Genomic DNA, 16,472 nt, shown 5'->3' on the forward strand with positions numbered 1-16,472 from the left:
TCTGTGATGGACGGCTCTTCTCTCTCCCTCTTCTCGTCTCCTCAGACAAATCTCTCTGTGAATGTTCTGTTCCGGGGGCAGTGGAGCCGTGGAGTCGCTCCCTCGTTCGCTCGGTCAGTCGCCTCGTCTCCTCTCCTCCTCCGTCTTGTCTGTTGTTCTCGGGGTTTGGGCCGATGCCGCTCGTCTCTCGGGAAACTGATGCTCCGGCGCCGGGAGAGTCGGAGCGGGACGAGGGGAAGAGGGATCGTCAATAGAGCGACCTGGAACGGCCCGAGAAAAACTCCCTCTGACACGGCCGTCGTCGTCTGAAGGACACGTCTCCTGCGTCTCGTGCGTCTCGTGCGTCTCGAGCGTCTCGAGCGTCTCGAGCTCTAGATGATTTTTACTCTCCTCAAAACGTGAAAAACTGAATCTGTATCACACAAAAGTGGCTCCTGTGAGCTTTAAGTCAAATTAAGTCAACAAAAACAGAACTGGAATTGTGTTTTGTTTCATTTACACATATTTGAGTAACTCGGTCTTGTCTCGGTCTTGAAGACGCTTGGACTCAGTCTGTCTGACTTGCTCGGTCACTGTTGACTCAGTCTCGGTCTTTCTCGGTCTTTCTGGTGCTTGAGGCTGATCGGTCTTCGCTTGAAGAGCGGATTCGGTCTTTCCGGTCTTGGAAAGTCTCGGATTGTCTGTTCTTCGGTCTTGAAGGTGTCTTGATCGGTCTTTGTCTTGGACTGGACTTGCTCTGGACTGTCTTGGGACTTTGACTGATTGTGGTGCTTGTTACTTGTCTTGGACTTGTCTCGGTCTTGTCTTGGACTTGTCTCGGTCTTGAAAGTGCTCGGATTCTGTCTGTCTGATCTTGTCTCGGTCTTGAAGGCGCTTGGACTCGATCTTTTCTCGGACTCGAAGTCTGACACTAGAAGAAAGTCACATGTCATTACAGCGATCGGCTCCAGTGTGTTTATATTTATAATCCACTAATAAGAAGGTTTAGTCGGTTTAGTCTGGTTAGTCCTGGTTCAGTCCTGGGTTTCAGTCCTGGTTAGTCCTGGTTTAGTCCTGGTTTCAGTTTAGACCTGGTTTAAGTCCTGGTTCAGTCCCTGGTTTCAGTCCTGGTTTAGTCCTGGTTTCAGTCCAGGTTTAGTCCTGGTTTAGTCCTGGTTTAGACCTGGTTTAGTCCAGGTTTAGTCCTGGTTTAGTCCTAGTTTGACGTGGTTTAGTTCTAGTGTAGACCTGGTTCTCCACTGTGTTTTTAAACTCCACACACCTTCACTAGAAACATCTGGATCATTACTAAACACTTGAAAACCACCACTTGATGACATCACAAGGTGGAACAGAGCGTTTTGAGCAGGCGGGAATGAAACCGAACACAACTCCAGGCGTGTTTGGGAGGAGGTGACATCTAGTCACTGACATGACTTACAGCTCGCAGGAGTCCGTTTAGGCTGATCCGGCTCATTTAAAAAGCTCTAAAACACTCACTTTTGCCTAATCTGTGTCCTTTAAGGAAGTAAAAGACTCCGGGTGGATTTATGACACTGAAGATACGTGCGGCCGGGGAAAATGCACGTTTTCAAAGTCACGGACAGAATCTGAAGTGAAATTGGACGGGGTAAAGTCACAACCTCGATAAATGAGGAAGGAAATGGGCCCCTGTAATTTATTCGACTAATAATGTGAGAGAGAAGAGCAGAGACTTCGGGCTGAGGATGACATTTACATACGACTCTGACTCACTCCGGGCGCCGTCCACCGACAACGCCGCTGTCGTCAAGGTCCACTGCGGAACTTTCCTGCGAGGGGTCCGTCACCCGCTCGTCGCCGCGGATACGTCGTCCGCGGTGCGACGTTCAACAGATCCACTTTACGTTTGTTCAGTTACAGCTCGAAAATATCTAGAAAAACAAACGGAAACGTTCGTGGCACAGGACTAAACCAGGACTAACCAGGACTAACCAGAAACTAGGACAGGACTGAACCAGGACTGGACCAGGACTAAACCAGGACTAAACCAGGACTAGGAAACCAGGACTGAACCAGGACTAAACCAGGACTGACTAAACCAGGACTAAACCAGGACTAAACCAGGACTGAACCAGGACTAACCAGGACTAAACCAGGACTAAACCAGGACTGGAACCAAACCAGGACTGAACCAGGACTGAACCAGGACTAAACCAGGACTGGACCAGGACTGAACCAGGACTAAACCAGGACTAAACCAGGACTGAACCAGGACTGAACCAGGACTGAACCAGGACTAAACAGGACTAAACCAGGACTGAACCAGGACTAAAACCAGGAACTAACCAGGACTAAACCAGGACTAAACCAGGAAACCAGGACTAAACCAGGACTAAACCAGGACTAAACCAGGACTAAACCAGGACTGAACCAGGACTGAACCAGGACTAAACCAGGACTAAACCAGGACTAAACCAGGACTAAACCAGGACTAAAAGGACTAAACAGGACTAAACCAGGACTGAAACCAGGACTGAAACCAGGACTAAACCAGGACTAAACCAGGACTAAACCAGGACTGAACCAGGACTGAACCAGGACTAACCAGGAACCAGGACTAAACAGGACTAAACCAGGACTAAACCAGGACTGAACCAGGACTGAACAACAGGACTGAACCAGGACTACAGAAACAGGACTGAACCAGGACTGACCAGGACTGAACCAGGACTGGACCAGGACTAAACCAGGACTAAACCAGGACTAAACTAGGACTAAACCAGGACTGAACCAGGACTGGACCAGGACTGGACCAGGACTGGACCAGGACTGGACTAGGACTGAACCAGGACTGGACCAGGACTGAACCAGGACTGAACCAGGACATCGACATGGACATGAGTTTAATGCCACAGTGAGTTAGACCTGGTTTAGACCTGGTTTAGACTTGGTTTAGACCTGGTTTTTGGTTTAGAGTTTAGTTTAGACCTGGTTTAGACCTGGTTTAGACCTGGTTTAGACCTGGTTTAGACTTGGTTTAGACTTGGTTTAGACCTGGTTTAGACTTGGTTTAGACTTGGTTTAGACCTGGTTTAGACTTGGTTTAGACTTGGTTTAGACCTGGTTTAGACTTGGTTTAGACTTGGTTTAGACCTGGTTTAGACTGGTTTAGACCTGGTTTAGACCTGGTTTAGACCTTGGTTTAGACTTGGTTTAGACCTGGTTTAGACCTGGTTTAGACTGGTTTAGACTTGGTTTAGACTTGGTTTAGACTGGTTTAGACCTGGTTTAGACCTGGTTTAGACCTTGGTTTTTGGTTTAGACCTGGTTTAGACTTGGTTTAGACTGGTTTAGTCCTGGTTTAGACCTGGTTTAGTCCTGGTTTAGTCCTGGTTTAGACCTGGTTTTGGTTTAGACTTGGTTTAGTTTAGACCTGGTTTAGACCTGGTTTAGACCTGGTTTAGTCCTTGTTTAGACCTGGTTTAGTCCTGGTTTAGACCTGGTTTCGCTGACCAGATGAGTTTAATGCCACACTGAGGGACATTCCAGCCAAACCAGTTGCCCCGGGGCAGACTGACAGAGACATGGCCGCTATCCTCCAGCTCCTTCCCACAGGCGTCTTGCCCAATGACACAACAACAGAATCCAAAGAAAACGACAGGAAACACAGAGTCAAACCTGCAGCGACTCTTGAAGTTGTTTCCCTTTAATATTGATCCAGTCTTTTTTCCTGTATCTTGTATTTGGCTGCGCCGCTGTCGCTTCATTTATGTTTCATAATCCAAAGCTTCAGTGGATTTGATCTGATGTTGACGGAAACTGTCCCGTTTTTACCGACTTTTGAACACGTCCAAATCTGCAGCAGGTGAAAAGGGACGAGATCACGGTTTTATTTGATCTGATGTTCTGATGATTCAAAAGAAAACACAACTCCAGGTCTGTTTTTGACGACTTTATAACACGACTTAAAGCTACAAGAGTCAGTTTTGAGTCATTTTGGACTTTTAAATCCTCGACTGTTCAAATATTTGATGAATTTAGAGTAAATTTAAACCACGTTTTGTCCTTTTTTAGGTTAGTCCTGGTTTGGAACTAGTGTAACAACTGTATAGTCCTGGTTAAGACCTAGTTTAGACCTGGTTTAGACCTGGTTTAGACCTAGTTTAGACCTGGTTTAGTCCTTGTTTAGTCCTTGTTTAGACATTATTTAGACCTAGTTTAGGCCTAGTTAAGACTTGGGTTTGTCCTGGTTTTCCTCTGGTTTATTCTTAGTTTAGACCTGGTTTAATCCTTGTTTTGTCCAGGTTTAGCTCTAGTTTAGACCTCATTTAGAGCCCTAGTTTAGGCCTGGTTTAGTCCTGGTTTAGTCCTGGTTTAGTTTAGCCTGGTTTAGTCCTGGTTTAGATTATTTAGTTTAGACCTGGTTTAGACTTGGTTTAGTCCTGGTTTTAGACCTTAGTTTAGACTCCTGGTTTAGTCCTGGTTTAGACCTGGTTTAGACCTGGTTTAGTACCTAGTTTAGACCTGGTTTAGTCTTGGTTTAATCCTGGTTTAGTCCTGGTTTAGACCTGGTTTAGACCTGGTTTAACTAAAAGCTCACAAGAGTCTATTTTGTGTAATAAAAGTCTTTGAATGTGTTTTAATTTCGGAAAAGTTCTCAAAACCGTCGCATAGAACAAGACTCTGAAACCCTTGAACAGTCAAAGTAGTTTTTGGACCACGGGGACCTCGGTGTGTCCTTTACTCGTCTCTCAGGCCGGTCCAGACCGGTCCAGACTGGTCCTAGACTGGTCCAGACCGGTCCAGACCGGTCCAGACCGGTCCAGTGCCGGTGCAGGTCCCCGTCGCTGCTGCAGTGAAACAGAGTCGGGCCGAGCTGTAAAGTCGACTGGAAGTTTGAAGTTTTCATGAGTCGGTTGGAACTCGGAGCGAACAAAATGTGTGTATTTGTACTTTGGGTGTTTCTCCTGAACACAGCTTCAGTTCAGGTCTGAGTGCGTCTGATCTCAGAGAGACACCGGCTCCTTCTCCTCATCACGTTTAGCCCAGTTTTCACGTTTAGACCGTTTAGACCAGTTTAGACCAGTTTACCTGGTTTAGACCTTTAGCACCTAGGTTTCACTCACCTGGTTTAGTTCTAGTTTAGACCTGGTTTAGTTCTAGTCTAGACCTGTTTTAGTTCTAGTTTAGTCCTGGTTTGGTCCTGGTTTAGACCCGATTAATCCTAGTTTAGACCTGGTTTATGTTTGTGTCAAGAACGGGATTTGAACCACCAACTTTCAGATCAGTGGACAAACACTCGACCCACTGAGCCGCTGTCGCACAACGTTTTCTAAAACTACGTGTCATTTATCGGAGAGACATTTGTGCACAGTCGAGTTGAAGTTTGAAGGAAGAAAAATAGAATTTACAAAGTCATTTAAGGAGTAGATGATGTAAACTCTGGTCGTTGTTCCAGGCTCCTCGGGTCCTGACCCTCTCTCCTCTGGCGGTGGAAGGTCCCGGAGCCGCGGCGTCGCTCTCCAGGTCCGTCCTCCACGTCGAAGACCCCGACAACGCGGCCGACGTCCTGGTGATGGTCCTGGAACCTCCCCAGCACGGCCGCCTGACCCGCCTCCACGCCGACCGCGCCCTCAACCGCTTCAAACTGGACGAACTGTGGCGGCGGCAGGTCCAGTACCTGCACGACGGGTCCGACTCCGCCCACGACAGTGCGGTTCTGCAGATCAACGACGGCCACAACTACAAGAACGTGCTGCTCAGGATCGATATTCACCAGAAGGTCAGGGTTTTATTATTATTTTTTTGCATACACAGTCGTGGACAAAATAGTTGGTGAACCTCTGGCAATGAAAGAAAAATCAACAATGGTCGTAACTTGAAACTGACAAAAGCAATAATAAATAAAAATTATCTGAAAATTGCCCAACAAAAATCAAACGTTGCTTTTCACCTGCGGTTAAACAGAATTATTAGAAAAAATGTAATAATGAAACTGACCGGGACAAAAATGATGGTACTCTTAACTTTATATTTTGTTGCACAAACGATTTCTGTAACTGTCAGTGACCTCAGATCTTCTTCGAATCTCTACTTTACAAGGTGCTCAAACTGAGTGGACAAGTACAAGTATTTAAGTCTTTGGATTGACAGCTCACTTTCGTTCGCATTTCACTTACAGCAATTAAATCAAAAACTGATGGTGAAATTAGGCTTCTTTTTTAGGATTAGGCTCGGTCTTTCATTTGAGGCTTGGAAGAGGCTTGTAGAAGTCACATTTATGTCGCTGCTGGACTGTGGTGATGTGGTTTATATGAATGTTTCTGCTCAGAGTCTGTGACTCTGGACACAGTCTGAAGTTTCTCACTGGTCTCAGAGTTCACACACCTCTGTGTTCTGTCTGCACATGTGGACTTCCCGAGCCACACGGAGGCTCAGATATTTATATCTGATGGTCTATAAATGTTTTCTTGGTCCCGTCTTACCTGCAAAAGTATGTAGTTCAGAAAAGTTCTGGGGCCTACAGCCTGCGATCGCACGATTTGCTTTTGTTGTCAGTTCCCAGAGTGAAGTCTGAGTTTGGCAAAGCTTTTCAGTTTCAGCATGGAACTTTTTACAAAATGATTAGAAGTTAAAGGAGCTGGTCTCCTTAGAATCTTTTAAACAGATTTTAAAAAACAAAGATCTGGACTCCTCAGGGTGTAATTGTTTTAATGATCTTTGAATTGTGTTGATTGTTCTGTTTTACTGAATGTTTTATATGTATATTTTTATGTTTTGAACCTGTAGTTTTGTGGCCTCTTGGTCAGGACGCTCTTGAAAAAGAGATTTTTAATCTCAATTACACTTTTTCCTGGTTAAATAAAGGTTAAAAAAAACAAAACAAAAAAACGTTTCGTTCCAAAACACCTTGACAGTTTTGAGATTCCGTTGTACCAGATAAAGCAAAACCAAGCCTCCTCCGTGCTTCACAGTGGGGACAGTGTTCTTTTCTTGGTCTGCTTCATTTTTGCATCTGTGAACATAGAGCTGATGTGTCTTGCCAAAGAGCTCCAGTTTTGTCTCATCTGTCCAAAGAACATTCTCCATAGTTAAGCCCTGATTTAGCCCTAGTTAAAACCTGGTTTAGTTTAAAAGTTTCCTGGTTTAGTCCTGGTTTAGTGCTGGTTTAGCCCTGGTTTAGCTGTAGATTAGTCCTAATTTAGTCCTAGTTTAGACCTGGTTTAGCCCTAATTCAGACCAAGGAGACAACGACATCATTAATCAAAAGTCTGTTTGGTCAAATATCGGTCGTTTAATCCTGAACCAAACCAGGCCTGAGCAGATTTCAGGTTTTTCTCACCGAGCTTCTCCTCCTCGGCTCTTTCCAGCGAGCGGCGACTGTACGACTGTGATTTGTGTTTTGCTGGTGCAGTATTGATTTGCAGGAGGCTGGAGAAGAGTCGAGGGTCTCTGAGCTCAACCTCCAAACAAAAAACAAAAAACAAAAAAAAAAAACAAACCAAGAGTGTATTTTTGTATTTTACCCACAGCGCTTTTCATTGACAAAAACTCTCCCACAGTAAGTCGCTCTGGACGATGATTCACTCACCAGTTTTGCTCCGTAGTTTGAACAAAGAGCTGCTCTGCTGAATATTTGAATCTATTTCTGGTGGATTTTTCAGTCCAGGGTTTTTATTTGGCAAATTAAATTAAATTAGACAAGAAACATGTCGACTCATACAAAAGTTTAATGTTTTACTAATACAACAGTTTAACATTTATGGATATTTTCAACAGCGAATAAAAACTAATTCTCTAACTACAACTACAACTACTACTACTACTACTACTACTACTACTACTACTACTACTACTACTACTACTACTACTACTACTACTACTACTACTACTACTACTACTACTACTACTACTACTACTACTACTACTACTACTACTACTACTACTACTACTACTACTACTACTACTACTACTACTACTACTACTACTGTACTACTACTACTACTACTACTACTACTACTACTACTACTACTACTACTACTACTACTACTACTACTACTACTACTACTACTACTACTACTACTACTACTACTACTACTACTACTACTACTACTACTACTACTACTACTACTACTACTACTACTACTACTACTACTACTACTACTACTACTACTACTACTACTACTACTACTACTACTACTACTACTACTACTACTACTACTACTACTACTACTACTACTACTACTACTACTACTACTACTACTACTACTACTACTACTACTACTACTACTACTACTACTACTACTACTACTACTACTACTACTACTACTACTACTACTACTACTACTACTACTACTACTACTACTACTACTACTACTACTACTACTACTACTGACTACTACTACTACTACTACTACTACTACTACTACTACTACTACTACTACTACTGCTACTACTACTACTACTACTACTACTACTACTACTACTACTACTACTACTACTACTACTACTACTACTACTACTACTACTACTACTACTACTACTACTACTACTACTACTACTACTGCTACTACTACTACTACTACTACTACTACTACTACTACTACTACTACTACTACTACTACTACTACTACTACTACTACTACTACTACTACTACTACTACTACTACTACTACTACTACTACTACTACTACTACTACTACTACTACTACTACTACTACTACTACTACTACTACTACTACTACTACTACTACTACTACTACTACTACTACTACTACTACTACTACTACTACTACACTACTACTACTACTACTACTACTACTACTACTACTACTACTACTACTACTACTACTACTACTACTACTACTACTACTACTACTACTACTATTACTATTACTACTACTACTACTACAACTAGTACTACTACTACTACTACTACTACTACTACTACTACTACTACTACTACTACTACTACTACTACTACTACTACTACTACTACTACTACTACTACTACTACTACTACATCTACATCTACAACTACTACTACAACTACAACAACAACATCTACAACTACTACAACTACTACAACAACTACTACTACTGCTACTTCGTCTAGAATGTTCCACAGTGTGGCATTAAACCTTTCTGTCTTCGTGGAGACCAAACCAGACCAGGTCACGGGTCAGATCTGTGGAGAATGTCTGTCTTTTTTTCTCAGTATTTTTCAAGTTCTAAACCCACCTGTAATCGAATAAACGTCAAGTCGAGCTGTTTAATGTCACACTGTGGAACATTCCGGACAGAGCAACGACGTATCCGTAGAAACGAGCAGGACCAGGATAGTTCTTCTTCAGCTCCGAGAGTCGCCACGACGATGATGATGTCGGTGACTGTGACCCGGCCTCGTCCTTCTCACTCGTCTAAAACGGCCGGCGACGTTAATTGACGTTTCCGTGGCAACCGCTCTCCTCAATTTCTGTTCGCTTTTGGCGCTGGACTCTGCTCAAACGCGTGGAAGATTAGTTCGGGGAATTCGGGCAGTTGTTTTTCTCTCAACAAGTTCCGAGTTGGGAATATTCTCCGAAACATAAACCGTGTAAACATGTTTGTAAGTGGGACTTTCTTTTCTCGTTAACTTTAAACTTTAACACAGTCGATGTTTTTGGAGTCTTGATTTATTTATTTTTTATTTTTTGATTGATTAGTGTCCTCAAGTTTAGGTCAAATTTTTATGTGAGTGGAGGAGAGTACTACAGGACTACAGTACTACAGTACTACAGTACTACAGTACTACAGTACTACAGTACTACAGTACTACAGGACTACAGTACTACAGTACTACAGGACTACAGTACTACAGTACTACAGTATTACAGGACTACACACAGAGAGCGAAACCAACAGTTTGAAAAGACCAGAGCTAAACTACTACTACTACTACTACTACTACTACTACTACTACTACTACTACTACTACTACTACTACTACTACTACTACTACTGCTACTACTACTACTACTACTGCTACTACTACTACTACTACTACTACTACTACTACTACTACTACTACTACTACTACTACTACTACTACTACTACTACTACTACTACTACTACTACTACTACTACTACTACTACTACTACTACTACTACTACTACTACTACTGCTACTACTACTACTGCTACTACAACAACTACTACTACTACTACTACTACTACTGCTACTACTACTACTACTACTGCTACTACTACTACTACTACTACTACTGCTACTACTACTACTACTGCTACTACTACTACTGTCTACTACTACTACTACTACTACTACTACTACTGCTACTACTACTACTACTACTACTACTACTACTACTACTACTACTACTACTACTACTGCTACTACTACTACTACTACTACTACTACTACTGCTACTACTACTACTACTACTACTACTACTACTACTACTACTACTACTACTACTACTACTACTACTACTACTACTACTACTACTACTACTACTACTACTACTGCTACTACTACTACTGCTACTACTACTACTACTACTACTACTACTACTACTACTGCTACTACTACTACTACTACTACTACTACTACTACTACTACTACTACTACTACTACTACTACTACTACTACTACTACTACTACTACTACTACTACTACTACTACTACTACTACTACTACTACTACTACTGCTACTACTACTACTACTACTACTACTACTACTACTACTACTACTACTACTACTACTACTACTACTACTACTACTACTACTACTACTACTACTACTACTACTACTACTACTACTACTACTACTACTACTACTACTACTACTACTACTACTACTACTACTACTACTACTACTACTACTACTACTACTACTACTACTGCTACTACTACTACTGCTACTACTACTACTACTACTACTACTACTACTACTACTACTACTACTACTACTACTACTACTACTACTACTACTACTACTACTACTACTACTACTACTACTACTACTACTACTACTACTACTACTACTACTACTACTACTACTACTACTACTACTACTACTACTACTACTACTACTACTCTTTCCGTTGGTGTTGTTCTTGTGTTTGATCTGGAGTTAGAATCTGTGACGCTTTAAGTTTTAATGTCGTTTCCTTCTTAAAAACCCACTGGACTCGTGTTTGTTTCTTTCTCACAGTTTGTTTGTTTGACTCTTTATTCTTCGTGTGTCTGCGGGTGAGTTTGTGATGAGGAAACCACATCAGACCGTTGCTCTTCCAGACGCACAATTTGCATTTAGTTCAGTGTGACACGTGAAATAAAAACAGTGTAAATGGAAAAACACACAGGTGCGTATCGTCCGTCTGTGAGACCGAAGGATTAAACAAAGACTCGTGCGGATTTAAAACCGCTGACGCTGGATCTCGGACAAACAAACGGAAAAAAAAAAACAATGCAAAAGTTCTACCACGACTCCTGATACGACTTCAAGAAGGAAGAAACACACTAAAAATATTTGACATAATAGGAGGGTTTCGGTCACGTGATCACGATGATGCGCGAATTTCAGGTGGAGGGCAGGAAGTGAAGACAAACACGACAAACAAACACGACAAACAAACGCGGCTCTGGAGAACACAGATGTGGAGAAGAGTTCTTATTGTCAGGATTTAGAGTCAGAAGTGAGGCAAAAGTACGAGCAGTTAGGCTGTGTTCAGTCTGCACCTGAAGTGACCCAAATCCGATTTTTTTGGCCCCTATGTTCCTGTATCTGATCTTTTAATGTCTGAACCACACAGATCCGATTTTTTTCAAATGTGACCCAGGACACTTGGATCTGTGCTCCTGAAACTGACACATATCTGATCTTTTGACATGTGACTTCAGTGTGAACGGTTCATCCACCTACACGTTACTTTCTTGAAATAAAAGTATTACACAGAGGGATTTTACTGTTTTCACATTTTGGGCAATTCCCTTTTTTTTTTTTTCTTTCCAGTAATTCCACTCATTGCCGGACACTAAACCAGGTCTAAACCAGGACTAAACCAGGTCTAAACCAGGTCTAAACCAGGACTAAACCAGGTCTAAACCAGGACTAAACCAGGTCTAAACCAGGTCTAAACCAGGTCTAAAACCAGGTCTAAACCAGGTCTAAACCAGGTCTAAACCAGGACTAAACCAGGTCTAAACCAGGACTAAACCAGGTCTAAACCAGGTCCTAAACCAGGTCTAAACCAGGTCTAAAACCAAGTCTAAACTAGGACTAAACCAGGTCTAAACCAGGTCTAAAACCAGGTCTAAACCAGGTCTAAACCAGGTCTAAAACCAAGTCTAAACTAGGACTAAACCAGGTCTAAACCAGGTCTAAACCAGGTCTAAACTAGGACTAAACCAGGTCTAAACCAGGACTAAAACCAGGTTTAAACCAGGTCTCAAACAGGATTTAACAGGACTAAATCCTGCTGTGTGGACGTGTTTCTTCTTCTTCTATCAATAATATTTTTAATTTGGTTCAGTAAAGTTTGGACTTTTTATTTTCTTTTATCAGACAAAACTTCTTATGTGAAGATTTCCTCGTCTTTGTTTCTCTACAGCAAATCAAGTAATCCAAAGTAATCAGATTACATTACTCACTTTAAATAATTTAATGGATTACGTTACAAACTACATTTTTGTGTATGTAATCTGTAATCTGTAGGGGATTACATTTTAAAAGTAAACTTCCCAACACTGCAAACGTCACTATTCTGCACTGAAGTAGGAGAAAACTGTTAATGATCCATGTGACTGAAGTGAAGCACATCTCCACTCACCACAAAACACCATGACCAAAAACCTCGTCCTTCTCCTTCTCAATCTCCTCCTTAAAACAAGTAAGTTGTTCATGTTCTGGCTCCGGTACGAGAGGAACTTTAAAATCTCCAGGTGCTCGATGCTGCGTCCATGTTTGGACAACTTCTGTAAACACAGAGACGCTCGCTGCGGTTGACGTCGTCGTGTCTCCAGTGTCACATGTGGGACACTTTTGGACCGTTTAATGTTCACACTGGAGTCACATACAAGTCACATTTAACTGGAAATGTGAACGACCTCGAAAAAACATCGGATTTCACAAAAAAATCGTAATTGAGCATTAAGCCCTGCAGTCTGAACGTAGCTTTAGTTGACAAATATATTGGGCGTGACCTCGTCTTATTGTAAATGAGAGAATTTTCAACCGAAGTAAAAGATTTGTCGACAATCGAGGCAGAGGAGATCAACAACTATTTATCTCTTCAGACGTCGTTCTACACCAGACAACAGATGAAGGCAAAGTACAAAAGTTTGGAGGCATAGAACTTTTTTTGTGAGTGGATGGGTCCTCAACCTCGGTGCAAAACGTCTAAATCACAGGTGTCAAACATACGGCCCGGGGGCCAGATCCGGCCCTCCAAGACCTTTAATCTGGCCCTTGGCTGATTTTCTACTAAAATATTTTTATTATATTTTCTATTAAAATCTTGTTAATTTTCTGTGGTGTTTATCACAGCAGCGTCTCCAGTGTCTCTGTACGTGGCCCCTCCCACCAGAGCAGCACAAATGAAGACTTGTCTCTTTCCAAACGCTCTTAAAGGACGATCGTTTTGACTGTTGACCGTGACACCCTCATCAGAAAAATGTCCAACATGAGAAAAGTGGAGCCGAGTGCAGGATTTTACTACAAAAATTTACTTATTCCTATTTATACAAGTTAATGTTAAAACTTTGTGTTGAAATTGTATTTTTCTTAAAGTTTCAGGTTGTTCATAATATTATAATATTTTGTAAAAGAAAGAGTTCATCAATTAAAAAAGATTTCTGTAATAGATTTGTGTTTCTCTGCACAAATATTTGAACTTATTTTTATTTTTGGAGTTAATATGACATGAGTTTTCTGATCTGGCCCCTTTGGGATCAAAGTAATTTGGATACGGCCCCCGAACAAAATGAGTTTGACACTTCTGGTCTAAATGATGATTATGGTTTGGTCTTGGCCGGGGTGAGTGTTTCTCTTATTTTATGTGTATAGACGTTATGGGAAAAACTGCAGTGTATCGGCAGTGACCTCTACCTGAACTATTTAATGTCCACAAACCTCGTTCGCCGTTAGTCGTTAATGATTCGTTTATGTTTAGGTAAACCACAAAAAACTATTTATCTTTGTAACAAACCTTTGTTGAAGTGTCACTGCAGACACGAGCATTAGTGAATTCTGCTCCTCCCGACCACAAACAGGTTTGTAATCCACTTTTTTACGGCGTTGTTCTGTCGGCTTTTCCCATTTCTGACCTTTGTGGACGACTATATTCGGTTCTCTAAAAAAATGGCTTTTCCTTCTCTCAGTTAGAACGATTGGCACAGAGGTAAACTACACAACACATCGACATTTTCCTCCAGTCGGTTCACTTCCTGCCTCCGTCTGATTTTGCGCTGACAAACGTCGCCCTGTGACGTCACGTGAAACCCAGATATTACATCTTTAGTTATGTTTGTGATGAGGAAACAACATAATAACAGTTCGGGTCTCCAGGAAGTTCTGAATGTTTGGTCCGTTTGTGGTAAAATATAATAAAAATAAAAGTTTTTATTATAGCCCAGAATCGGTAACGACATCGGAAATCGTCGTCCGCATGTTTCCAAACGTCTTCCGGAGAGCGTGAATAAAGCCTCTTGTGTTGGAGAGTTTTTAATCCGTGTGTCATTCGTTCATTGGTTTTTCAAAATAAAACCAAAAGTAAGAAAATTAAAAAACAAAAATTTGTCCCCAAAACCAAAATGAAAAAAAAAAAAAAAAAAAAAAAAAACAGGTAACAGGTGTTTCTCGTTTCCGTGATTTAAACTGAGATGCCGGATTGAACCAGGACTAAACCAGGACTAATCTTGTACTTGAGAGCAAGAGAGAGTCCTGTTTTAGTCCTAGTTTAGTCCTGGTTTTATTTTTCTGTTTTAGTCCTGGTTTAGTTCTAGTTTTAGTCCTGGTTTAGTCCTAGTTTTAGTCCTGTTTTAGTCCAGGTTTAGTCCTGTTTAGTCCTGTTTAGTCCTGGTTTAGTCCTTGTTTTAGTCCAGGTTTAGTCCTGTTTTCAGTCCTGGTTTAGTCCTGTTTTTAGTCCAGTCCTGTTTTAGTTTAGTCCTGTTTAGTCCTTTAGTCCAGGTTTAGTCCTGTTTAGTCCAGTCCTGGTTTACTGTTTAGTCCTGTTTTTAGTCCAGTCCTGTTTTAGTCCTGTTTTAGTCCAGTTTTAGTCCAGGTTTAGTCCTGTTTCAGTCCTGGTTCAGTCCTGTTTTAGTCTAATACGGTCTTTTTAAACACGCTCAATCAGGAGGTGCGCGTTTGCATACTAGCTCTGGACACATCCGCCCCGTTTCACCGCGGTTTTGGGACGACTTTAACGTCTTGATTCGCACGAGCCCCGTCGTCTTTCAAATATATTCGCCCCGAAATATGAGCAGTAAAAAGTGCACAGCTCGTAAAAACCGAGGTAGTGGCTTTTTCGACAGTTTTGGCAGCGGCCCACGAGAACTAAAGCAAACCACCGGAGAAGAAGCTCATCCATTAAACATGAGAGCCGGCGGAGTGATGCATCCCCCGTAATGTAGCGTTATAATGGAGACAGAAAGGAAAGGAGGAGGCAGCCGGCGGACGGAGGGACGGCGTCAAAGCTCAAAAAATGATGACAAAGTTACACCGTGATCGAGAGCGTTTTCAGACCACAGAGAATCATCTGGATAGAAATAAATCCCCAGGACGGTTTGTGGGAGACGAGAGGCGGGAGCGCGGATCTGTGGCCTAGAAGACGACGAAAAACGAGATTTCGAGAGGATTCGTTGAAGATTGTGGCAGTTGAGTTTTAGGATTCACTTAGCGTCCGTCCACGAATGTAAAAAATACAGTTTTATCTCGTCTTTGACTGTGGTGCGGGTCAGAGGTGGGACTAAGTCAGGTTTTTTTTTTGCAAGTCTCAAGTCTTTGACCTCAAGTCCGAGTCAAGTCCGAGTCCAAGTCAAGTCCAAGTCGAGAGTCACTGGTCATAAGTCCAAGTCAAGTCCAAGTCCAAGTCCAAGTCGAGTCTCGAGTCACTGGCCCAAAAGTCCAAGTCAAGTCCAAGTCGAGTCCCAAGTCCGTTTTATCAAGTCAAGTCTCGAGTCCTAAAAATAGTGACTTAAGTCTGACTCGAGTCCAAGTCACGACTTGCAAGTCTCAACTCTGGTTCACATTTTTGAAACATTATGGAAAAATAATGTCTCGTTCTCGTTCTCGTACCTCGTATCTCGTACCTCGTGTCTCGTCTCGTCTCTCGTTGAATTTGTTCTTCTGGGGGGACCTGAGGTGTTCCCAGGTCACCCCAGAGACATCGTCCCTCCAGGTCCTGGGTCTTTCCCCGGGGCCTCGTCTCAAGGGAAACACCCAGGAGGCGTCCAGAACGGATCCCCGAGCCTCAGCTGACTCCTCGACGTGGAGGAGCAGCGGCTCTACTC

At 42.3% G+C, this 16,472-nt stretch overlaps 1 protein-coding gene across 1 annotated transcript in view; it reads left to right on the forward strand.

Moving 5' to 3' along the window:
• fras1 (Fraser extracellular matrix complex subunit 1) overlaps positions 1-16,472 on the forward strand; it is a 607,084-nt gene that overhangs the window by 351,294 nt on the left and 239,318 nt on the right. Inside the window, exon 30 of the mRNA XM_055161976.1 lies at positions 5,420-5,743. Within this exon, the coding sequence (XP_055017951.1) occupies positions 5,420-5,743 (324 nt within the window). The remainder of the gene's footprint in view (positions 1-5,419; positions 5,744-16,472) is intronic.

This window comes from Boleophthalmus pectinirostris, unplaced genomic scaffold, assembly GCF_026225935.1.
Source record: "Boleophthalmus pectinirostris isolate CB_2022bp ecotype Guang Dong unplaced genomic scaffold, ASM2622593v1 HiC_scaffold_4, whole genome shotgun sequence".
Classification (NCBI taxonomy): domain Eukaryota; kingdom Metazoa; phylum Chordata; class Actinopteri; order Gobiiformes; family Gobiidae; genus Boleophthalmus; species Boleophthalmus pectinirostris.